General features: G+C 39.4%; 1 protein-coding gene across 2 annotated transcripts in view; it reads left to right on the top strand.

The window, feature by feature from the left end:
• Positions 1-25,360, top strand: part of LOC122552713 (apoptosis-stimulating of p53 protein 2-like) — a 117,491-nt gene that overhangs the window by 47,917 nt on the left and 44,214 nt on the right. For both annotated transcript variants that reach the window (XM_043695612.2, XM_087991255.1), the window contains exons 6-10: positions 6,910-7,081; positions 11,654-11,835; positions 12,824-12,988; positions 17,289-17,526; positions 25,017-25,175. In XM_043695612.2, the coding sequence (XP_043551547.2) occupies positions 6,910-7,081; positions 11,654-11,835; positions 12,824-12,988; positions 17,289-17,526; positions 25,017-25,175 (916 nt within the window). The remainder of the gene's footprint in view (positions 1-6,909; positions 7,082-11,653; positions 11,836-12,823; positions 12,989-17,288; positions 17,527-25,016; positions 25,176-25,360) is intronic.

Consider the following 25,360-nt stretch of genomic DNA (forward strand, 5'->3'; position numbering starts at 1 on the left):
AGAAATTACCCGAATCTCTGTGTTAAGTATGCAGCAACCTTATTCTGAGATTATGCCTCTGGTCCAAGACACACACCATATCAAGTTCCCTCAGAATCCTTTATATTACAATAAGGTAGCCTTTCAATCTACTATATTCAAAATGTGGAGCCCCAAACTACTTGACCACTCCTCATAAAACAATCCACACCTGGAATCAGCATTGTGAACCTTATCTGAACTATTTCTAATCACAATATATCTTCCATTAAATTAGTGGAGCAAAACTGTTCAATATTCTAGTTGTGGTTTGACTGTTGCAGCAAAACCTTCTTGCTTAGATACTCCATTCCTTCTGAAATAGAGGCCAACGTTCCATTTTCCTTCCCTATTACCTGCCAAACTTGGGTGCTAATATTTTGTGATTCATTGGCAAGGTGTCTCAAGAATCCCTCTATTCTGTAGTTTTGTTCTGCAATCTTTCTCCATTTACTTGCAAGTTGACTGTCAAAATTTATTTTCTTTTTTTGGTTGTCTTCTGTGGGTTTCTAAAACTTGCAAAATTCTCTGGTTTACCACTAACATTTACCACATTGTATGTTTTTATTTTAATAAAATCCTATCCTTTACTTAACTGATAAACTCCGGTTAGTTTCTCCCTTTGCTAAAATTCTCCTTCCTCGCTGCAATGTATGGTTTGCTGTGAGCTATGAACTATTTTGTTAAACATCTGTCATTGTTCCTCAACTGTCTTTATTCCTGTCCCTGTTCACACCTGCTTGTTCTGTCCTAATTTCTTTGTAATTGCCCTTCTTTAAGCTGAGCACAGTTATTCCCAACCCAAATTCCTCTTAGTCACACTGAATGCTAAATCACTGTTTCTTAGGAGCTCTTTTTCTGGTATCATTTAATAAACATGTTGTTACATATTGGTTGTTCTGTCTTGACCTTCTATTTATCGTTCTGTGTATCTCGCTTTTTCTTTCTCTACTCTATAAAATACCTAACATATGTTGTTGCATCCTTATTGAGAAGCAAGCAGGAAAGTGGAGTGGAAATCGAAAGTCAGCCATATTAAATGGTGGAACAGGCTCAACAGGTCCGACAGTCTACCCCTACTTATGTTCTTAAATCTATCCCCATCTTTTCCAGAACACCATATCTGAATTCTTCACAGATTTCAGCATGCCATCCCCCACAGTACCACAACAGTTCCAAAGCTGTTACGATCCCATGTGGCTTTGACATGGGTAAACCTCTCTTCTACTCTTTGACCTGTCTGTACCCTTTGACACAATTGGATGCACCATCTTGCTTCGGTGCCTCTTGGCTGTCATTGCTGGGTGGCACAGCTGTCACCCAGTTCCATTCCTACCTCTCTAATTACCAAAGATCATCATTTGCAAAGGCGTCTCTTCTTGATTCAGTACTGTTACATCTAGTGCGCATAAAGGACCAATCCTCAACTCCCTACTATTTCTCATCTGCTCGCTGTCCCTTGGCAAGATCACTTGGAAAGCTTAATGGTAATTTTCATAGGCACATAGATGGCATTGAGATTTAAGTCTCGGTTTCATCTCTTGCTTTCTATGCTGTTGTTCAGTTACTAGACTTCTTATCCAACATGCAGTATGGGATGAGCAAAAATTTCCCTTTAAACATTGGTAAAACTGAAACTATTTCCTTTGATCCCTGCTCCATACTCTGTTCCATGTGTGTGGACTCCATGACTCTGTGTTTAAACACAATCTGTTAATAATTTTGTATCATAGTTGATGTTTCATAATCAACCTGTTCAGAGATGTTATTACACATTTCTGGAGCAATTGTGATTTGAACCCAGGCTTTCTGGTTCAAAAGAAAGGATATTGCCATTGAACCAAAAGAGCCCCTTGTGTTATATTTGATCCTGATATGTCTCCTGACCTCATCATTTCTGCCAAGGTCAAGGCACCCAATTTCCACCTGATGTAGCATTGCCCAATTTCATCCCTGTTTCAGCTCATCTTGTTATCCATGTCTTCTTTGCCTTTTGACTTGGCAATTCCAACATACCCTGATCTGATAATCCAATTTACCCTCCACAAATGTGTGAGCATCCAAACTCGTCGGCCTGTGTTTCACACTTAGATGTTCACCATTCACCTATGATTCCTGTGCTTATTGACTGACTTTGGATCCCAGTCAAATGCAATCTTAATTATAATACTTTCAGTCTTGTTTTCAAATCATTCATAGCCTCATTTCTCTGTAATTCTGTAAAGACCCTAAGTCCCACATTGTTCCAAACCATTTGTGCTCATCTAATTCTGGCCTGTTGTGTGTTGTTGTTTTACTTCTTCCTCTTTTGATGGCCGCGACTTCAGTTGCCGCAGTCCTGAGCTCTGAAATTCTTCCCTGTACTTTCCTGTCTCTCTAGCTTGATTTACGTGCTTTAAATTCTTATTAAGGTCTGTCTTTTAAACCAAGATTTTAGTAATGTGACCTAATAACAGCTAATATATGTCTCCCACACCTGAAATAGGCTTGTGCCGAGCGGTGAGCCGGGGGACGTTTGTTTTTGTTGGTATTTTAGCAGTGATGTGAAAAGTACCTGGCAGCCCTCCGGCTCTTCGGCCACTTGGGGCTCATAAGTGAGATTCTGCCTTGTGAAAACTGGCCTGGAGACACAGGTTGATGTGGGGATCCTGTTGGTTGAGAACCATCTGGCCCAAGTTTGTCTGCCCCCACTGAAAGATTATTCCCACCATGCTGAAAACTCCCACTTGTTTACATTGTTCATTGTTTCATTGTCACTGCTGTCCCTCCAGTTGATTGACAACTCATGGAGGTGGAGTATTCTGTGTTAAAGGGATTGAAGCCTTGAATGCAAGCAGTTGAGTGCATGAGCAACACAAAATTGAGTTATGGTTTTGAGGACTTAAGGAAACAGGCTTGCATCTGACTTTCTGCCTGGTGGACTTTCCACTACCACCTCGTAAAATCCCGATTAATACGTCCTTATGTGGTTTGGTGTCTTTCGTTTTCCTTTATAATACTTCTGTGAAGTTCATAGAGCCATAGAGTTATACAGCATGGAAACAGACCCTTCACACCAACTGATGTATGCTAACCAAGTTTCCCAAACTACACTAGCCCTATTTGCCTGCATTTGATCCATATCTTTTTAAACATTTCCTATTCACTTATCTGTCCATATGTCTTTTAAATGGTTGTAACTGTACTTGCATTTACCACTTCCTCTGGCAGTTCATTCCACATATGAATCATCCTTTATGAAAATGTTGCCACTCAGGTCCCTTTTAAATCCTTATCCTCTCACCTTAAACATATGCCCCCGAGTTTTGAACTCCTGCATCACAGGAAAAAGATCTTTACTCTTCACTTTATCTGAGCCCCTCATGACTTTATAAACCTCCTATCAGGTTGCACATCAACCTCCTTCATTCCAGTGGAAAAATGTCCCAATCTTATCCTGGTAAATATTTTTAAACCGCCTTTAATTTAATAACATCCTTCCTATGTACAGAACTGTACATAGTACTCCAAGGTCCGTCAGATGCTTTATTATGTTTAAGGTTCAAGCGTGAGGTGGCAGTTGTTAAACTTAAACTATCACTGCTGATTTGTCTCAAATTTTATTCTTTAATCCTCAGACTTACAGTGGCTTTCCCATTTCAAAAACCTGGCCCAGGCACCAAGTTCTCCTCCTAGTCTGTAGAATTCTGAATTAATTTTTAGTTCTTAATAAACAATATACTTTTTGTCAAAATATCCAGCAAAACACATTCTTTATGTGCAGATAGTGATGTGTTGCTATCCAAAATTGTTATCAGCAGGCAAATGTTCCCAATCAAGAGTGTGTCAAATGCCTTTTTGGAAAGTTTCTATCACATCTGCTTCCAGATCCTTCCAGAACATAACACAATGTTTATATTTTTAAACATTTCCTCAACCTTTTCATTGCTTGGCCAGTCACCTTAACTCGGACAAAATGAGGTCAGCAGATGCTGGACATGAGAGTCGAGAGTGTAGTGCTGGAAAAGCACAGCATCCGCGGAGCAAGAGATTCGACGTTGGTTTCCTGATTAAGGCTTACGCTCAAAACATCGATTCACCTGCTCATTGGATGCTGCCTGACCTGCTGTGCTTTTCCAGCACTACACTATAGGCCACAATCACCTTAACTGTGTTTTCTTTTACTGGAGGGAGGATTGGAAACCAAAAGTAGCTTCTTTATTTATTCTTTCAACACACTTCTTAATTTTAAATACTTCAGTTAAATGTCCCCCTCACCTTCTCTGTCCTAAGAATAATACCAATTTCTGCCATTTCTCTACCTAATAATTAAATTGAATAATTGAGAATTGGATTAAAAATAATAATTTGTTGAGAAATAAAACAGTTGCACATTCCTATCTTTCTTTAATAATAAAAGATTTGTCCTTCAGTGATTCCTCATCATTCAAAATTACAGTGCCATCTAAGGTTCTCTGAGGAAGGAATCACAGTGGTCCAATCAAATAGATTTTCGAGCACCTTTGACATTATTCAGTAGATAGATACTGCCAATAGTCTTAGCTGTTGCAATTACCCATATAAGAACTGTCGCATGTAATCTGTTGTGAAGAAGAAATTTGTTTGAGACGTTTGGTGCAATAGATGTTATTGAATATTCACACTTTTTAAAAAAGTTAGATAAAAGGAAGAAAGAACAGTCAGGGAATCTTGGGATGGTTTAAAAATTCCCAAATTGTTTGTGTCATTTGTTGCATGATTAGAATTGTGGCTGAATAATCAATCAGTGTGAATCCGCTGTGTGATTGAGGGTTTGAATTTTTGCTTTTCAACTTTCTTTTTAGAACACTTCTTAAAATGATACAGTTTTAGTGTTCTGAAATCCATACAATTGTAAAATGATTATAGCTTGGTAGGAGGCCAGTTGACCAGTTGTGTTCATGCCCGTCCTCTCCTCCATTAATCTTAATTCTCTGGCTTTTCTTTGTAGACCTGCAATTTTTTTTTTCTCTTCAGATAATTAATCCATTTCCCTTCTGGATGTCACAATTGAATATAGCACCACTGCAATCTCAACCAATGCATTCCAGATTCTAAACTCTCATTGCATTAAAGTAAGAGTTGTGGTCATATCACCTGTAGATCTTTGCTGATCACATTAACTTAATAGCTATGGTTATCGACCCTTCCAGCAACAGGAACAGTTGCTGCCCATCTGGGTCTGTCGTTTTCCCTCATTTATTTTGAACAGTTTTATCAAATTTTCTTTCAGTTTTCCCTTCTGTAAGGAGAGTAGCCCCAGTGTCACCAATTCATGCATGTAGTTAAGTCCCATCATTCCTAGAATCATTCTCAAAACATTTTTTACATTCTTTCCAGTGCCTTCATGTCCTCCTTAAAGTGTGATGTCCAGAATTTGTTATGAGCGTTGAACTGAGGCTGAACTGGTGTTTTGTAAAAGTTTATTTACAATATTTAGTGGATTTAATTTTCAACTTAGTTGCTTTTATACACTGTGCCTCTATTTATAAAAGCCAGGTTCCTTATGTCTCCCTAACTACTTTGTTAGCCTTGTTATTAAAATTTATATAATACTCTTTAGAAACCTCTTTAGAATTGTCTTTGTCATTCTTCCTAGCAGCATCTATCATTTTACACAATTTTTGCATTAAATTTCATTTCCATGTGTTTCCGCATTCTATCAGCCTCTCTGTTCTCGATTGAAATCTATGTGATCCTCCACACTGGTCACAATACTTTCAAAATTTGTCATCTACAAACTTTGATGATCTTAAAGTACTGGTTGGTTACATTTTAAATTCTAACATCTTTTGAGTTGGTTGAAGTTGCGCTATTTGTCTGATAGAGGGTGCTATGCTAATGCTACCTTTACAATACAGGTTGAAAAATACGTCAGTGTCTCGAATTAAATTGTTCCTTATCATTCAAGTCCTTCAGTGTTGTTTTCTGCCAAGAGAGCATTTTTTCCCAAATTTCATTCCTGTGTTTATAATAATCTTTTGGTACCAGAAAGAATCTGGGTTTATTGACAGATTACAGATTAACTTTGCAAGTGACTTGCATTGCAATTGTGTGGTAACTGCATTGCAACCTGGAAATTATTATTACTGATATCCGTGGATGAACACCTGAAATGTTTAAATCATGTGTTAAAGAAAAATGCTTAATGAATGAATTTAGTGTCTGTCATTAGCAGCAATAGTTATTTCCAAATTTTATTGTTTTCTATAATATGTAATACAAGGTTTGTTAAAATAATCCATGTGTAGAGGGCATAGTCCTGAGAGAATAGGCTGAGGAAATTGCGTCTGTATACTTGGAGTTTAGAAAGATGAGAGTAATCTCGTTGAAACTGACATAATTCTGAAAGGGCTTGATGGGGTAAATGCTGAGAGATTGTTTCTGCTGCTTGAGAAAGCTAAAACATGTGGGAGCAGTCTCTCGACCAGGAGAATTGTGAACTGAGATGAGAAATGTCTTCACTCAAAGGGTTTGGTTGTCAGTAACTTTCTACTCCATAATGTTGTGGATATACCATCATGGAGTGCTTTGAAAGATGAGATTGATGCATTTTTCAGTCTCAAAGAATTGAAGGATATGAAGAACAGGTAAGCAAGTGGAATTGAAGCCTGAAATCTGTTCTGATGAACTTAAATGGCAGAACAGACTTGACACCATATAATCTATCCCTCCTATTTCTTGTGTTCTTAGTTCTTGAATCTTTCTTTGATCTTAAATTATCTTCTGTCAGGGAAGGAGGAGGCTGTTTGATATAGCAGTTTGAAGTTCTTATATCAAGTGTTCTGTTGCCTAAGTTTGCCTCCAAGTGCAAGTCTAATATTTTTGCTGGTTGTGTGTAATATCTGTTTATTTTCCACACTGGATTTTTAGGAACAACACCTGAGATACTTGAAACAGCAGGACCATCGGGAGCAACAGGCAGCAGAGCAAGAGAAGCTACAAAAGCTTCGTGAGATTGCTGAGTGCCAGGAAGCCAAATTGAAGAACGTAAGGTCTCTTAAAGGGCAAGTGGAACAAAACCGACTTAGCAATGGAAAGCTGGGTAAGTTATAATTATGAAGACTTTCCACTTGTCAAATGTTTTAAAACTTGTATCATTGCAGCCTTCAATTTCCTTGTGACCTGCATTTGAAAACGCGGAATTAAAATGAGCATATTTTAATGGCTTCAGTTTCACATCAGGAATTGTATCTTTTTCCCATATTTCTTAAACTTAATAAAAATTGCTCTAACTAACTTTGTTTTTCATCTGCTGAGGCTTAGAATCTTTATCAGAATCTTTGGCCTTGACTTAAGAATTAATCTAAAACAATATTTCGAAATGTGATGTCTAGTTAAACCACTATTACTGAACTTGAGAGTTCTTGTAAGCAGTGTTTTTTTAAATTCTTAATTCATTTTATTTGTGCTCTGCTAAGTTTTAGTTTGGGGATCAATGAGTTTATTTCTGGGATTTTGCTGTGTTGAGATATACAAGTCCCAGGAGGACCAATTCCAATACCGAACAACCCAGATGGCCTCCTTCTGCAAAGACTGTAATTTCCCCTCAGACATGGTTGACGATGCTCTCCACCGCATCTCCTCCACTTCCCGCCCCTCCAATCGCCACCAGGACAGAACCCCACTGGTCCTCACCTACCACCCCACCAACCTCCAGATACATCGTATCATCCTTCGTCATTTCCGCCACCTCAAAACAGACCCCACCACCAAGGATATATTTCCCTCCCCTCCCCAATCAGCATTTCAGAAAGACCACTCCCTCCACGACTCCCTCGTCAGGTCCACACCCCCCACCAACCCAACCTCCACTCCCGGCACCTTCCCCTGCAACCACAAGAAATGCAAAACTTGCGCCCACACCTCACCCCCTCACTTCCCTCCAAGGCCCCAAAGGATCCTTCCATATCCGTCACAAATTCACCTGCACCTCCACACACATCATTTACTGCATCCGCTGCACCCGATGTGGCCTCCTCTGTATTGGGGAGACAGGCCGCCTCCTTGCGAAACGTTTCAGAGAACACCTCTGGGACACCTGCACCAACCAACCCAACCGCCCCGTGGCTGAACACTTTAACTCCCCCTCCCACTCCGCCAAGGACATGCAGGTCCTTGGCCTCCTCCATCACCAGACCATGGCAACACGACGCCTGGAGGAAGAGCGCCTCATCTTCCACCTAGAAACCCTCCAACCACAAGAGATGAATACAAATTTCTCCAGCTTTCTCATTTCCCCTCCCCCCACCTTATCTCAGTCCCAACCCTCGGACTCGGCACCACCTTCTTGACCTGCACTCTTCTTCCCGACCTCTCCGCCCCCACCCCCTCTCCGGCCTATCACCCTCACCTTAACCTTCTTCCACCTATTGCATTCCCAACGCCCCTCCTCCCTACCTTTTATCTTAGCCTGCTTGGCACACCCTCCTCATTCCTGAAGAAAGGCTTATGCCCGAAACGTCAATTCTCCTGCTCCTTGGATGCTGCCTAACGTGCCACGCTTTTCCAGCAACACATTTTTCAGCTATACAAGTCATCTGTCTAGATAGGGGAGCTACACTTAGTTTTGAGACCACCAAAAGTCAATTCAAGCTAAAATGGGGACTGTAAAAGCACAATTTTATAGATTTTTAAAACAAAAATTGAAAATACTGTAAGCAAACTGCCGATCACTCAACATTCAAAGCAATCAGTTTTATGTGATCTGCAGTTCTTTGTGTTGTCTTCAAAGTTTTTGCCTGTTCTTTGTGTTTAATACATTATATTCTGTTTTGCTTGATATCTGGTACCTATAAGTATTTAAAAGTAAGTATTATTTCTTGGTCACTAATTCCACAATGAAGCCTTTACCTTTCACTCTTGAGGTAATACAGTTTGCATTTAAATAGGTTCTTGGAAACGAATCTGGAACATGGATGCCTTTTTGTAATGTTACTTTTGATTCGTTTGAAATGAGTGATTTGATTGTTTGCAATCCATAATTCGAGACAAGCCCAGTGGTCTTTAAATAGAAAATTTAAGAACAAGCTTGCTAAATGAGTGTTCTCATCATATTCCAGTAAAAATTTTCAAGGCCTCAGGATTGCTTATACATAATCTGCATAGCTGTCCTATTTGTTTTTCCAATTTGTTGTGAATGAATGAATTCTTGCAGCTAATAGTTGCAGTGACATTTGAACCTTCCCCTAATCTAAAGGCAGTGCTCCCTCCAATTTTGGTTTTTCACTGCGCAGACCTCAGAGGTCCACGCGTGGTATCGACTTGTAAAACCAGAGGTTAATGCTCTGGCATGCCAATTGGCATGCACAGAACCTTGGAGCAACTGCGCAGCACAGAGAGTGTTATGCACAGACCGTCCTGGAGATCAAGGACAACAACAGACTGCTTCACATAACACAACCACTTTGCTAAACTTTCTTCACTTCTGATACAAATGTGTGAAACTCATTGGCTTCTCAACCACCAAGGCAAATTGAGTTGATCACGTGATAACGTTCTTTTGGTTCATGCATCTAATGTCACAATATTTTCACCATCTATTTGAACCCCATCTTCACTTTGAAGGCCACTCTTTGAACTTTCACAATTCCCCTTCAACTTAGCTTATGATGTCTAACTGCTCTTCTTGTCAGTTGACAGCCTATCCATATTGCCGAGAATGGATTCGGTCCACTTCAATATGTGCATCAACTGTTCGTTCATATATTAAAAATTGTCACTTTGCCTTTCTATCATCTTAACCAACTTTATTTTCATTTTCTCTTTAATGTCCTTTAGTACATTGTTGCTTCACAACTACATGTACTGTACACCTTCTTTCTCCAGTACTTCATGATGTCCAATTCCATCACGTCAATAATAGCACTGGGACATGCTGGTGCAGTTAGTCCTATTGCAATTGCTGAAAGTCCTCAATTGGATTTTTCCTCGCACACTTGTGCATTTCAGCACCAATTTCTACAACCATCCTTGTTCAACCTTTTACTCAAATCTGTTAAATCCTTGGTGATGTATACTTCAGGTAAGGAATCAGATGTGCTGATGGCAGCTGATAACTGAATTTTCATAACTAAATCCAACACTCTGCTATTCTTTCTAATTGCCCACATGATGTCAAATCCTGAATGGCTTAATATTTTCTTCCACTTCAAATTGGCCAAACGTTTTTAAGCCCTGCATGCAGCAGGTTCTATTCCATCAATTGTATGTTATCTTCCTTCTTGGGCTAAATCCACTAATTCCCAATGTGGGTATTTTCCTTTCAGCCCAATTTTTCTGTCTGCATCTCTTTCCCAGCACTGCTTTATTTTTCTTCTGAAGCATTGCCCTGTTATGCATCATTGTGAAATCCTAATCAAGTATTTCGTCACTTTATCATTTACCTTTAAACTTCATATAATCCAAGACATCACAGTTCATTTCTTCTCCTGCAATGTTCCATGTAATAATACTTGCATAAGACAAGGGCAGAAGAGACACACAAAGTAGTATGCTGACGCAAGTAGCAGGGTATGTTGGACGATTTTATTGTATTCACATTAGTTGGTCAGAATTAGCTCAATTCTGATTGCCATTGACAGCTGGAACTTGTAGGTTGCTCGGGAAACATGATTCTGAATAACAGTTGAAATATTTAGGTTAAAAGTGACGTCAGACCTCTTGGCACCTTTGAGTAAATGCTAGTCTATAGGTAAAGTACAGGAAAGTTGATTATTGTGTGCACTTATTTTCTTTATCACAGCTGTCCTGGAAGTAGATCTCCAAGCTGTCCTTTCATTTGAGATGAATGAAGAATTTTCAATTAAATTTGAAATGGTATTTCCATGTCTGTAGGGTATCTTGCTTATTTCCAGAATTGTGCTGCTGCATTTTGAAGTTGGCAAGGCTTTATTCAAATAATACTTGTCTTGCAACTTCATTTTTTTTTAATTATTCAGTCATTTCTTTCATGTTTCATTAATGAATAAATAATAATAAATAATCTCCATTTATACCATTTTCTCTTGTATGTTCATTCAGAATAGTTCAGCTTCAAAAATCATAGAAAGTGGATACTTCTCCTCGTTATGTTGTGCCCCCAATTACAAGAATTATCTAATTTGTCCCTTAACCTCCTTTCTCTACAGTCTGGTGATATTTTCCTTTTCAAATATTTATCCACATTGTTTTTAAAGTCAACATTACATTTGTTTCCGCTACTTAAAGGGCAAGATTACAAATTTGTACGAGAACTGCATAGCTTATAATTGGCTTATTCTGTATTTAAACCTCTCTTTAAATCCCCTTGACCTCCCTCTAAATGCATTGTGTTGGCTAAATTGCCCTCCCTTCAATCTGATTCTTGCTGCTCCTCTATCCTAAATGACTCTGGTTGAATTCAGTTTAACATCATATTTCATTATGACCTCATCAACGTGGCCTCAGTTACTTTTGTGTTGACTGTGAAGCTCATGGAGAGCCAATTGGTTTCCAGGATTCAAATACGATATATGTGCAAGCATTATTAGCATTGCTTAATATATGTTTGAAGGGGGATGCCTGGTACAATTTTTAATTTTATTGATAAAATGGTAACTAATTCTGGCGTTAAATACTTGAAATTTTGTTCTTGCAGTTGAGGAGATTGAACAGATGAATAGTCTCTTCCAACAGAAGCAGAGAGAGTTAGTTGTTGCTGTTGCGAAGGTGGAGGAGCTCACCAGGCAACTAGACATGTTGAAAAGTGGAAAGATTGATGGTTATCATGACAACCAATCTGTTGTCGCTGAGCTTGATAGACTCTACAAAGAGTTGCAGGTAATTAGTACATGATAAACTTAAAATTCCACATCTGTAAAACCTTTACATGATGATGTTAACAATTTGGATTTGAATTTTGAATGCATTATTGTATCACTAGGTTGTAGGTGACAGCTCTACAACACTTGATTCTCCCTATCTCTGAGCCAGAAGGATCAGTTTCAGATCCTGCCAGCTCCAGAGGTCTGTCATAACATGTCTGAAAAAATTGATTTCATATGTCTTCAATACTGACTCTGAATTCCACCTTTGCTGAAATGAGTGACATTAAAGTTTTTGAAGCTATTTGTTGGCTGCAGGGCTTTCTGTGTAATGACTTTCGCAGTCACTCTTAGTTTCTCATTTCAAGTTGATCTTTTCACCCAATACCTTCTGTTTCTGCAAAGTCAGTTTCTGCTTCATGTGACCTTGCTGTCACCCTTCATTTCTGATGATAATTGTATGAATTATTTGAAAAGCTCAATTTGATAATTCATTAATTTTTTTTGCCTCAGTGAGTAGCAATTCATTCATTGGTGGATCTTCCTTCCCCTGCTACAGAATTGAATTTGATGGGTCATGGGTGAAAAATCCCCCCCGGTTCTAGGTTGACTCAGGGTGGTGGAAAGTCTGTTCCACCTCTTCTGTTGCTGGGTTAAAGTTTGAAGCAGATGTACTGTCTCCTTCCCTTTTCACCTCCTCTGCTTGCTGGCCAATTACTTCTTGAAACCCATCCCTTCATGATCTGCAGATTGGCCTTGGTTTTGTCATCCTGTGTACAGTGCCACAGGAAATCAACTAATTTATTGCTGTGCTTCAGTGTTCAAGTTTTAGTGTTTCAATGGAGAGCAGTAATTTTAAAACTCAGACTTCTTGCTGAATACAGCAACAGCAAAAGTATTCTTATTTGCTTTTTTAGACAGTTGAAAATGAACTAGAATTCATAACAGTTGGATTTATTTTTAAGTACAAGAGCAAAATTTGATTATTTCTGTGTTACAATCAGGCAAGAAATAAACTAAATCAAGAGCAGAATGCAAAGCTTCAGCATCAAAGAGAGTCCTTAAACAAGCGTAATTCTGAAGTTGCATCAATGGACAGACGTATTGGGGATCTGCGTGAGCGCTTGTGGAAAAAGAAGGCAGCATTACAACACAAAGAGAATGTGCCAGTAAGTTTCATGTCTGCATTAGGCTGGCAACTTATTATCAACATGCAGAGTTATATTGCACAAGATTTTTAATGTTAGTACAGAATTTTTCAGATGGCAGGGGCCACATGAAGGTCATCCTGCAGCCATTTAATTCTCCTGCTGATCAGTCTGATTGGCCAGCAGCTCTATATTTCCAACAGCACCAGTGTTAACCATGACCAGGATTGGGGTGACTACAGGTAGTCACCAGACTGAGTCCTGAAGTCTCTCTATTTTTCACTTTTATTCCTGGTCAGCATACACTATTTTTCGTCATTCATTATAAGTATCCTTATAAGTGCTTGCTTCAAATTGCTTTTGTCATTTTGGATTTTTTAAATTATTTGCAAAATGCTAATTTTGATAGTGAAAAAAAGAACATGCTCAAGAAGACCATTTTTGGCCATTGGCAGACCCAGAATTTGAAAACACAGTTCGCTAATTAACCTTGATTATTGTCTTCGCCTCTGCAATACTATTTCGAAACTCCTGATGAAGAGGCAGCAGCTCGAAAGCTAGTGCTTTCAAATAAACCTGTTGGACTATAACCTGGTGTTGTGTTTTTTTTTAACATGGTACATCCCAGTCCAACACTAGCACCTCCAAATCATGGCTTAAAGTTATCAGCCTTGATTGGTCTACATTCCAAACATTAAACTTTTACTGTATGAAATCTGGTCTGCCTAGTCACCTTCGTTTTCTGAATATTAACATCTCTTGCATTGTCTTTGGGAACTTGATAAAAATTTTCTCGGCTTCACATGGTCAGTACTAGCAAAGGTAACTAATATCGCAGAAAGATCCACATTTGCACTGTATTAACTTCGTCAAAAGAAAGTGCCTTCTAATTGTTGTGTATCTTGTAGGCTAAAATTATTCATTTTTCCATGCTATGCTTTGTTTTCCATCTACATTTTGTCTGATGTCTTCAGAGTGTTCATCCTGAATTTTATTTTACTATCTCTCAAACCAACTTTCCAAAGTATCCAGATTTTTGTGCACCAAAGTCACCTGCAATTATTTGTCTACAAACCCTACTATTCTTGATGTCATCAGCAAGTACTAGTAGTCCTAATTCTATTCCTGTTCAATGATGCAGAACATGAATATCAGCTCCCAGCGTTGCCCCTTGGAGTGCCTAACCATTGCCATCTGAAGAGCAATTAGGGGTGGGCAGTTGATGTTGATTTCGCTATCGATATTCCATGAATGAATAAATGAAAAAAATGTTAGTTGTTTGGATGCAGCTTCATTTGCAATCTACTCCTGTTTTCTTTTCATCTAGCTAGTCACTCCCTGTCACTCACCTTCCTGCAAAAATGCTATCCCACACTTGCAATTTCTCCGCCACATCTGTTCCTAGAATAAGGCATTCCACTCCAGGATATTCCAGACATCCTCCTCCTTCAGGGACTATAGTTTCCTCTTCTCAGTAATTAAGGCTGCCCTCAACCGCATCTCCTCCGTTTCCCACACCTCTGCTCCCCCCAACAACTGTAGGGACAGAGTCCCCTTAGTCATCACATGCCACCCCATAAATCTCTGAATCCAATGCATCGTGCTCCAACATTTCTGCCACCGATAATCAGACCCCAGCACCAAAAAGATATTTCCTTTCCCACCTCTATCTGCTTTCTGCAGGGACAGGTCACTCTGTGACTCCCTTGTCAACTCTACACTTGCCATCAACTTCTCCACCATACCCGGTACCTTTCCCTGCAACGAAGAGGCACAACACCTGCACCCCACACCTCCCCTCTCGCCTCCATCCCCAAAATAATCCTTCCATATCTGACAGAGGTTCACCCGCACGTCATCTAACCTCATATATTGCATCTGTTGCTCCTCATGTGGTCTCTATATCGGGGAGACCAAATGCAGACTTGGGGGATCAGTTCGTGGAGCATCTGCGCTCTACATGCATTAAACAGCCCAACCTTCCAGCTGCCATCTGTTTTAACCCCCCTCCACTCCCCCTGCGACATGTCCATCTTTGGCATCCTCCAAGAGTAAGGCCAAACAGAAACTGGAGGAACAACACCTGGGAAGCTTACAGCCCAATGGCCTCAACACCGACATCACCAGCTTCAAAGTCCCTCCTCCCCCAGCCTTATCGCATGTCTTGCTCCACCCCTCTTCCCTTCCTCTCTGACCTAACCTGTCCATTTGCCTACTGACCAATTACAATAACCCCCTACCTGCATTCCACATATCACTATCCTGCTATCCTTCCCTTTCCCCAGCACCACCCCCTCTCTCTACTTTCTTCTGGGCTCCCCTCCCTCTTGCCCAGTCCTGATAAAGGATTTCGGCCCGCTTCTCAGATGCTGTCTGACCTGCTGTCCTTTTCCAGCTTCACATATATTGACTCTGACTTTCAGTATCTGCAGTCCTTAGTGTTTTCTAGTTGCTGGTCCCATTCAATAATTGCTCCCTATTGTTTTCCTAAAACTTTTTTTGATATGGATATGGTTTTGTAACTAGATTAATTGTGATCATGGAGTTTTTAATACCCACAAGCTCTGGCAACTCTATAAACAGTGCTAACATTTGTGTTCCAAGAATCCTTTCTCTCACTCCATGACAGCAATTTTGTTCAAATGAGCTTTCGTTTTACATCAGAGTATTGATGAGTGAGCTAGGTCAAAAAATTGCGAAGTAAAACAGCAGATGCACTCAATTATTTCTACACAAGCACGTATTACTTGGAAATGTGCAAATTCTCCAAATGGTGCATTACGGACAGTTTAAAGTGTGCACCAGATAATTGTTAGGAAATAACTTGCATTCTTTGAGTAAACAACAAAATCAACAGTAAAGTCACATTTTTTTGTGTACAAATAATGAAAAATTTTCAAATGACTATTGTTAGCAGACAGACCATATTTATATGTCGGTGTGCTTTTGCCTTGTACTACTTGAACAAAATAAACGATATAATTTTTTCTCTTAATATTTCTCCTTTTATCCCCAATTGGTTCTTTTCCTGAACAATGTTTTATGATAAATTCTAACCAAATTCTCACTATCTTGGTATATTCATCATGCATTGCCTGCTATCATTCTGACAGTTGGAGCATTCTGTTGACCAGCCTCAAATGCTGTTTCCGAGCTAATTTTTGACTCTCTTTCCCTCCCTCTTTCTCACTCACCTGCTGTTATTGATAGCAACGTATAAGACTAAGCAGATGAAAGACAAGTAAACTTGCATCTGAATAAACAGAAATGTTAGAAAGACTGGCAGCATCTTGGGGTGTACAAAAATCTAAAACTTGTTTCATTATTTATTGTTGAAGGATTGTCAATTTCGCGTAGAGAACCACGAGAATAGCTGACATGAGAGATTTTGGTACAATAAAAAATTCATCTTGGATGTTGAGACATATATGGAGCTATTATTCTGCTATTTCTGGCCTGAAAGTGGTAGCATCTGAGCTGTGACCCCAATGCTGATGAATAGATAATTTGCTAATTCTAACATTGAAATGTTGAAAATGACATAAGTTTAGGCCATTTATCCCAGCTAGCATTCAAAATGATCATGGTTATCCTCTCTCTCTCCTCTCCTCTCTCTCTCTCTCTCTCTCTCTCTCTCTCTCTCTCTCTCTCTCTCTCTCTCTCTCTCTCTCTCTCTCTCTCTCTCTCTCTCTCTCTCTCTCCTCTCAACAAATCAATACATTTGATTCCCTCGATAGAGCTTAATAAAAGCACCTACTTGCTGATGGCTTCAAGGTATAATACTCTCATTTTAAATTAATTGGCATGAGGTGAGCAAGCTTTGTACATAATCCTAAAATTTGATTGAGAGAAAGTGTGTTAAGTGTAAACAGGTTTACAAAGAACTCTTGGATAAGTGCATTCATGCATGATGAAATTTGTGTTTTTGAGTCTCCCAATTGTCACTATCAAGCAAGTTTCAGTTCTTTCAAAAGGATTCTGATTTGGCTTCCTAGTAAAAGAATTGTTTTAACCATCATGTTGTATTAGTTCAGAGTACATTATATCTTTGACATGTAATAGGTAAACAGCTTCATTTTGTAAAATTAATTAATTTCAAGCTGAAACAAGAATTTTAAGTTTGGTGAATTATGATGTGCTTTGCCTGATAGAAAGGAAATGACACTTTATATTACAAGTCAAGTAAACTCAAGTTTATTGATTGACAGAAACCTGATTGCAGGGGGCCCTTTTGAGGTCACGTATGGTGGGTAATGGCCTAAGATAACTGCTAAATAAAACTAGAACAAAAAAGTGTTGATGAACTGAACTTTATACCTAGGTTTCATCCGACAAGAATGTCCCTCAACAAGCAGTATCTTCTGCACCCAGCCGAGTAGCTGCAGTTGGACCCTATATCCAGTCGTCCACCTTGCCTCGTGCCCCACAGAAACTTGAACTTCTGGTAAAGCCAGCCTTTCCCAATGGATCATCTACTCTACCGAATGTGCAAGTGCATGCAGTGAATGCTCAGACTCCTGTGACCAAATCTGGAGTTTCTCCAGTTAAAACACCTGGTGGTAAGCACTTGCATTGTCTCTCTTTATTTTGGTACCACTATGGGGTGGGGAAAGAAAGGAAGTTTTAGCATTTGTACAGGTGCTTATACAGTGCTGAAATTGAGTTAAATATTTGTATTAATTGCCATTGATCTTTGCACTCAGGATGGCTGAATTATCAATATGCAATCAATCAGAATGTTTCTTACTTGCAGGTAAATATGACACATTTCAAATTGGGGGTTCTTTTAAAAACACACACATTTTGTTTGAAACTTTATAAGACATCCTGAACTCCACCAGTGTGCCCTTATTGTTTGTGTTAACCTTCTTTGTAATTCTTTTACAATTTTGGATTTCCTTTTGACAAAGCAATCTCATTGTTTCTGTGAAGAATTTAAAGTACTTTTTCTGTTTGCTTATTCTTTCAAGTAATCTGAAATATTGCAAACAAGACCTCTTGAAGAAAGATTGAGAGATAAATGTAGGCTTATAAAGCAAGAGGAGAAGGTAGAGTTGCAGAGCATCTATTTGGATAATGATGCCAATAGTGGGATAAGAAGGGACAGACTGTACAGATATAGAAGAGGAGGGAATAATGGTAAGAAGGCAAAATTAATAGCGCTTGTGGAATGTAGTATTTCAAACAAAATAGATAATTAACTGCAACAATACAGGTTAATGGGGATGACCTTACAGCCAATATAGCAACACTGTTGCAAGGAGATCAAAAGCTGGAACTAAGTATTCAGGGAAGTGACTTTCTGAAAAAACAGGCAGAAAGAAAAGTGTGGTAGGATAGCATGTTGGTATGGGACAAAATAAGTACAATATAAAGAAATAATCCTGACTCTGAAGATGGAGAATCCATAGGTTGAGGGAAGCAATGAAGACACTGATCAAGCAGAGTCAGCATGGCTTTGTGAAAAGGAAATTGTGCCTGACAATTTAGTAGAATTCTTTGAAGAGATAACAGGCTGGATAATCGAAGTGGAAGCAGTGAATGTAATATTTTTTGATTTTTCTGAAGGCATTTGATAAAACGCCACACGTTGGGTTACTTCATAAGAAAAGATGCTTCCATGATGTAGCAGGTCATATATTGCATGGATAGCGTATAGATTAACAAATAGGAGTTAAGGAGCATTTTCAGGCTGGCAGCTTGTAACGAGCAGAGTCCCACAGGAATCAGTGCTGGGGCCACAACTATTTGCAATGTATATTAATGACTTAGTTGAAGAAAATGAACGTACTATTTTCAGGTGATACAAAAATAGGTGAGAAGGAAATTGGTGAAGATGAGAGATATGGGCAGGTTAAGTGAGTGGCCAAAAACTTGGCAGATGGAATGTCATGTTTGTCGTGATTATAATGAAGTCAGCCAGCTATATCTCATAGAATTAGTTCTATGGGGCTGTTAATCTGGTTCAATGAAGGAGCCTTGGCTAATCTACAAAAAGGGAAGTGTCAGAGATGTTGACACTCTGGTGGCTGAATCCATGAGACAGTCAAGGACCGTTCATGTATAAATAAAGGGAGACTTGGTGATGGATACTGGTCTCTGGAGTTATTTCAGTGGTGACAGAAATAAATCATGCTTCTGAAGAAACTCTCTAACAGTAGTCATCTTTGAGTTGGAGTAAGCCTTGGAATATGCTGCATATCAACTATGCAAGTCATAGAGATGTACTGCATGGAAACAGACCCTTCAGTCCAACTTGTCTGTGCCGACAGATATCCCAACCCAATCTAGTCCCACCTGCCCATATCTCGGCTCATATCTCTCCAAACCCTTCCTATTCATATACCCATCCAGATGCCTTTTAAATGTTGCAATTGTACCAGGGATAATATTGACAGAGTTGAAAATGGGTAAGAGACTCCTCTCCAGATTAAGTCTGATCTTCTTGGACCTAGGGGTGAAACAGCATTAGCAATGCCAATTCTGGACACAAGACTTCGCCAAGCAAGTGACACAGTTTGATACAGGGGATGATGTTTAGTTTAAGAATCACAGCAATGGCCCTTCCTGGGTAAGAAACATGGACAACACAAGGTCAGGATCAGTGATGTATAAAGCTCAGGTAGGTGTGATCCTGAACAAGCACAACAACCATATCATAGCCACAAATTTGCAAACAGTACAGGAGCAAAACATGCCCAACCCCTTGGAACAGTCAGAAAGGCTCCCGGAACCCATGAGTTCACCTTCTCCATCAGGCGTTGACTAGTCCTCAGAATAAGATGGACGTGACAGATGTAGCTCCTTCAACACCATAGCTGCCATAAGAAATCGTGAAATTTTACTGGGTCACCCCGAATCAAGAGGTGAGCTCCCATGTGTTAAACACAGCCTGTACTGGACACCGAATCGGAGGAGCCTAGCCCAGTGCTTAAGATGCTCTCCATGGGAAAGGATCAGTCTATTTCTTCACACTAAATGGTGTAGGGTATAGGGATTGCAATGAGTTCCCTGATTGGGGCTGTTAATCTGGTCCAATCTGAAAGCCCTGACTGACACACAAACCGGTAATTGTCAGAGATGCTGACCCTCTGGATGACTGAATGAAGCAGTACTAAAGTCATGGACTGTTCGTGTGTAAATAAAGGATGATCCTGTGCAATTATTTCAGTGTGGGGACATGTGACGTTATGCACTTTAACAGGAAAAGTGGAGGAACAAGACTGCGGAAAGCTAAAGAACATCCAAATTAGATTGGTAAAAGGGAAGACAAATGAAATGTTGATCTTTGCTTCAGGGGAAATGTAACATGAATGTGGAGAACTTTACTAAAATTATACAGGTTGTTCTGCTATAACATGACAGTTGTGTTCTTCTGGAACCTTGCGCTATAGAAAATTTAACTGTGGGGAACCGCTGTAGAAATTGCGCTGTCGAAGATTGCACTTTGGAAAACCCGATACACCTGTTCGGCAGAAAGTTTGCGTTTTGTACAAAACATCCACAATTTGTTAATTGCGTTATAGCCAATTCACATTAACTCAACGCACATTATAGAAGAACTACCTGTAAAATGTACTAGTCAGACCAGAGCCTGCAATTTTGGGCCACTTCCGTAAGGAAAGATATACTGGCGTTGGAGGCTGATACCAGTTATGGAGGGACTGCATTATAAAGAGTGGTTGAGTAGCCTGTGCCTGTGTTCATTAGAATATAGAATGAGGTGCAACGTTATTGAAACATAAAAGATTCTTCGAGAACTTGAAAGGGTAGATGTAGAAAAATTGTTTCTTCTCTTGTGGGAGAGTCTAAGACCAGAGTGCATCATCTCAGAATAAGGGGTCACACATTTAAGGAAGAGTTGAAGAGGAACATCTTCTCTGAGGTTTGAGAATCTGTGGAATTCTTTTCCTCAGAGGGCTGTTGAGGCTGAGTAATTATGTATATCCAAAACTGAGAGATTTTTAATCAGCAAAAAAATCAAGTTACAGGGATAAAGCAGGAAAGTGGATTTGAGGATTATCAAATCAGCTGCAATCTCATTGAATAGCAGAGTAGATTCAATAGGCTGCATGGTTTACCTCTGCTCTTGTGTCTTAACTGCTTTCCATTTTAGCAAGTTGGTAGTTGTAACTATTTCCTATCCAGCACGTTACTCTATATTATCTCCAGTTCCCTTTCTGTTTTAAAAATGCTCCATTTATAATATTAGAATATCTAATTTGGCTAACCTTGTAGGAAACAGAAATATGTTCCTTCACACAATTTCCAATAGATTTGTGATGGAAAGGCTCCCAAAATGGTTCTGTGTGTCTATCAAATGATTGACAGAATTGTTCAATTCAAGTTTTCTCATTTCTCCCTGAATAAATTAACCGATTTCATTTTACTGAACCTATATTTTAATTGGTTTTGTTTAACAAAGGTTAGGGCCAATTAAATGTGTAAACTTCCCTGCCCCTTACTGTGAACAATATGATCTGCTTGAAGCCTGTACACGTGTCTTTGTTGAGAAAAGTTTTGTCTTTATCAGTGCTTGTAAAAATAATGGCTACTTGAACAAGATACCAAGGAGTAACTTGTATCATTGGAAAGAACTCAGAAAGGAACTAATCTTCCACAGAAGGCAAGAAAAGAGAAAGGTTTTGCTTATGTTATGGACCAGGCCAGATCCCCTCAAAGTATTTCAAGAATTTTTCTGGAATTTTTTCTTGTTTTAAAGGCAGATGTCATAGAGTCAGAGATGTACAGCATGGAAACAGACCCTTCGGTCCAACTCGTCCATGCTGACCAGATATCCCAACCCAATCTGGTCCCACCTGCCAGCACCTGACCCATATCCCTTCAAACCCATCCTATTTGTATACCCATCCAAATGCCTTTTAAATGTTGTAATTGTACCAGCCTCCACCACTCCCTCTGGCAGCTCATTCCATACCCGTACCATCCTCTGTGTGAAAAAGTTGCCCCTTAGGTCTCTTTTATATCTTTCCCCTCTCACCCTCCACCTATGCTCTCTAGTTCTGGACTCCCCAACCCCAAGGAAAAAGACTGCCTATTTACGCTATCCATGCCCCTCATAATTTTGTAAACCTCTATAAGGTCACCCTTCAGCCTCTGATGCTCCAGGGAAAACAGCCCCAGCCTGTTCAGCCTCTCCCTATAGCTCAAATCCTCCAACCCTGGCAACATCCTTGTAAATCTTTTCTGAATCCTTTCAAGTTCCACAACATCTTTCCGATAGGAAGAAGACCAGAATTGCACACAATATGCCAACAGTGGCTTAACCAATTTCCTGTACAGCTGTAACATGACCTCCCAACTCCTGTACTCAATACTCTGACCAATAAAGGAAAGCATATCAAACGCCGCCTTCACTATCCTATCTACCTGTGACTCCACTTTCAAGGTGCTGTGAACCTGCACTCCAAGGTCTCTTTGTTCAGCAACACTCCCTAGGACCTTACTATTAAGTGTATAAATCCTGCTAAGATTTGCTTTCCCAAAATGCAGCACCTCTCATTTATCTGAATTAAACTCCATCTCCCACTTCTCAGCCCATTGGCCTATCTGGTCAAGATCCTGGTGAAATCTGAAGTAACCCTCTTCGCTGTCCGCTACGCCTCCAATTTTGGTATCATCTGCAAACTTACTAACTGTACCTCTTATGCTCGCATCCAAATCATTTATGTAAATGACAAAAAGTAGAGGACCCAGAACTGATCCTTGTGGCACTGCACTAGTCACAGGCCTCCAGTCTGAATAACAACCCTCCACCACCACCCTCTGTCTTCTACCTTTGAGCCAGTTCTGTATCCAAATGGCTAGTTCTCGCTGTATTCCATGAGATCTAACCTTGCTAATCAGTCTCCCATGGGGAACCTTGTCGAACACTTTACTGAAGTCCATATATATCACATCGACCGCTCTGCCCTCATCAATCCTCTTTGTTACTTCCTCAAAAAAACTCAATCAAGTTTTTGAGACATGATTTGCAACTTTGAGGGATCTGTGGAGTGCACTGCCAGCAGTGGCTGTAGAGTCAGATACATTTGGGACATTTAAGTGACTCTTGGATAGGCACATGGATTATAGTAAAATCAGGGGTATGAGGGTTAAGTTGATCTTAAAATAGGATAATAGGTCACCACAACATTGAGGGCCGGAGGGCCTGTATTATGCTGTACTGTTTTATATTCTGTGTTCTCAAGTGACAGCATCGTCACACATACAACAGAAAGTATTAAATCTTCAGATAATTTATCCGTTTTCCCCTTCAACCATGCTCTTTTTGGACACTTCAATGTTGTCCAGGTCTTTCTGCGTTTAGACATGAGTTGCTTCAGTACCTGGAGAGCTGTGAATCATGTCAAACGTTATGCACCATTTGTGAACATTCCCCATTCCGCCCTTATGATGGAGGGAAGATCATCTCAGAGGCAAGTTGGGGCAAGAGCGCTATCCAAGGACCTCCCTCAGAACCAGGAGACCCAGTTTCGAATCCCACAAGTTATCAAGTTGTGTAGTAACATCTCTGAATAGGTCAATCAGAAAATGTTCACCGTAGGACCTCCTGCAGTGTTGTTGTGGTGTTGAAATGACTAGCAGCAAGTTTCTTATTTATCTGACTTCCCCGTTCATTTGAACTTTATTTGATGCTGTGAAGCATGTAAAATATTATTGACAAACTCATGCATTTGCATATCCAATAAAGCACCATTACCATAAATATGAGCAGTTACTTACCTACAAGTATACATTTAACTTAGCACAAAAAAGGCAGTGGAAAATATTGAAAATGTAAATCTGTAGTATTTAAATCAGTATTTTCATTTTTCATAAACTAAATCCGAAATTAGTATGTTACTACATCTCTGTTTTCAACCTGCAATTCGGCATAATTAGCCTCTTAGAGTACACTGGTTTCACTTTTATGAGTTGGAAATATTTAAAATCGCTGTCATTTCTGCCCTTCCCAGTTATTGCTTTCTCTTGATGAGAAAATGGTAAATTTTTCAATCTGATGACAGTAAAGTTGTGAGAATGTGTCAGGCTAAATTTCATGGAGGCCTGGGAATTTGCAAAGTATTACTAGAATTGTACCAATGCAATAAATATGAACGTGTACTGACTTGGCCAGCAAATCTTGCAAGTGGTGTTACTAATAGCAAGTGTTCCTGGGTGCAAGTGACATGCAACTTTAAAAGGGCGGTATAACATTTCATGTCATTGGGCAGTTAACATTTCCTTATATAGGTCTTGTTAATGTCTATTTGTACAGAATGCTAAAATCCTCCAATACTCATTAATCTCCAGTCACAATAGTGGATAATTGTTCAGAATGCATGGAGGAGGGGTAGTTCAAGTATGAGTATAAAAAGATTATTGTGTGCTTGCATGTACTAAAGGTCAGTCATCTCATTTGTTCCTTTCTGATTTAACAGCAAAGTGATGGAAGAAAAAGTAAGAATTGTTTTATTTTGAAATGTAAACTTCATAATGTTTAATATGCTCATTTTCTGGACTTTAGATTAGATTAGTTTTAGATTACTTGACTTGAAGGCAATTTTTATGATACTTGGTTTTGGATAAGTAACTAAAAGAATGCTGAATCAAGATAACTGTATTTTTTCCCTATGAATTGAATGTATATGATTTTTCTTTTGTTCATAAGATAATCATCCAGTAATTCTACTCCTTTTGCTATTCACGTATTGGGCACCAACTTGAAACTGAGAAGGTAGATGAAATACTCCTAAATTGTGAAAACTCATACATATATGCAAAAAGTTAGCAATGACTGTCTACTTAGCTATTGGGGATATTTGCTTAATAGGGAGTTTCCATGAAGTTTTCAAGTGTATGATTACGAGTTATGTTGAGTGGTTGTGAATTGCAAATTAAGTAGGCTTGGGTCAGCGAACAGAAGGTGTTATTGTCCATTTAAAGGTTACAGCCACCCAAAATTCCAGTGAAGCAAGTTTTCAGCAACAGTGACAATCTCTGTTCTCAAAACATTAATAGCAGTTACATTTTTTTTTGTTCTCAGCTTGCATTGGGTCTCAGACGCCTTTGCAGACGCCACCTCAGACTCTTCCCGAACGGAATGAATTGATTGTTGGTGTCCCTGTTCATCAACCTGCAGCTTCCTTGAGTACCGGTACCTCAAACTTAGCTAGAGGAGCATCGATATCCAACACATGTCAAGGTAATATCTGTGTCCGTGTATTATTTTTGCATTTGAACTTTGTGGTACACCATGAATGGCATGTATTGTTATGATTGGATTTTTTTTCATTCATTTTTGAGCAACAAACAAAACAGAAAATGCTGGAAGAGTCATATTGGGCTTGAAATACTAACACTGTTCCTGTATCCACAGATGAGTTCAGA

This window comes from Chiloscyllium plagiosum, unplaced genomic scaffold (genome assembly GCF_037043375.1).
Source record: "Chiloscyllium plagiosum isolate Xiang-an unplaced genomic scaffold, Cpla_swu_hap1 HiC_scaffold_10, whole genome shotgun sequence".
Classification (NCBI taxonomy): Eukaryota; Metazoa; Chordata; class Chondrichthyes; order Orectolobiformes; family Hemiscylliidae; genus Chiloscyllium; species Chiloscyllium plagiosum.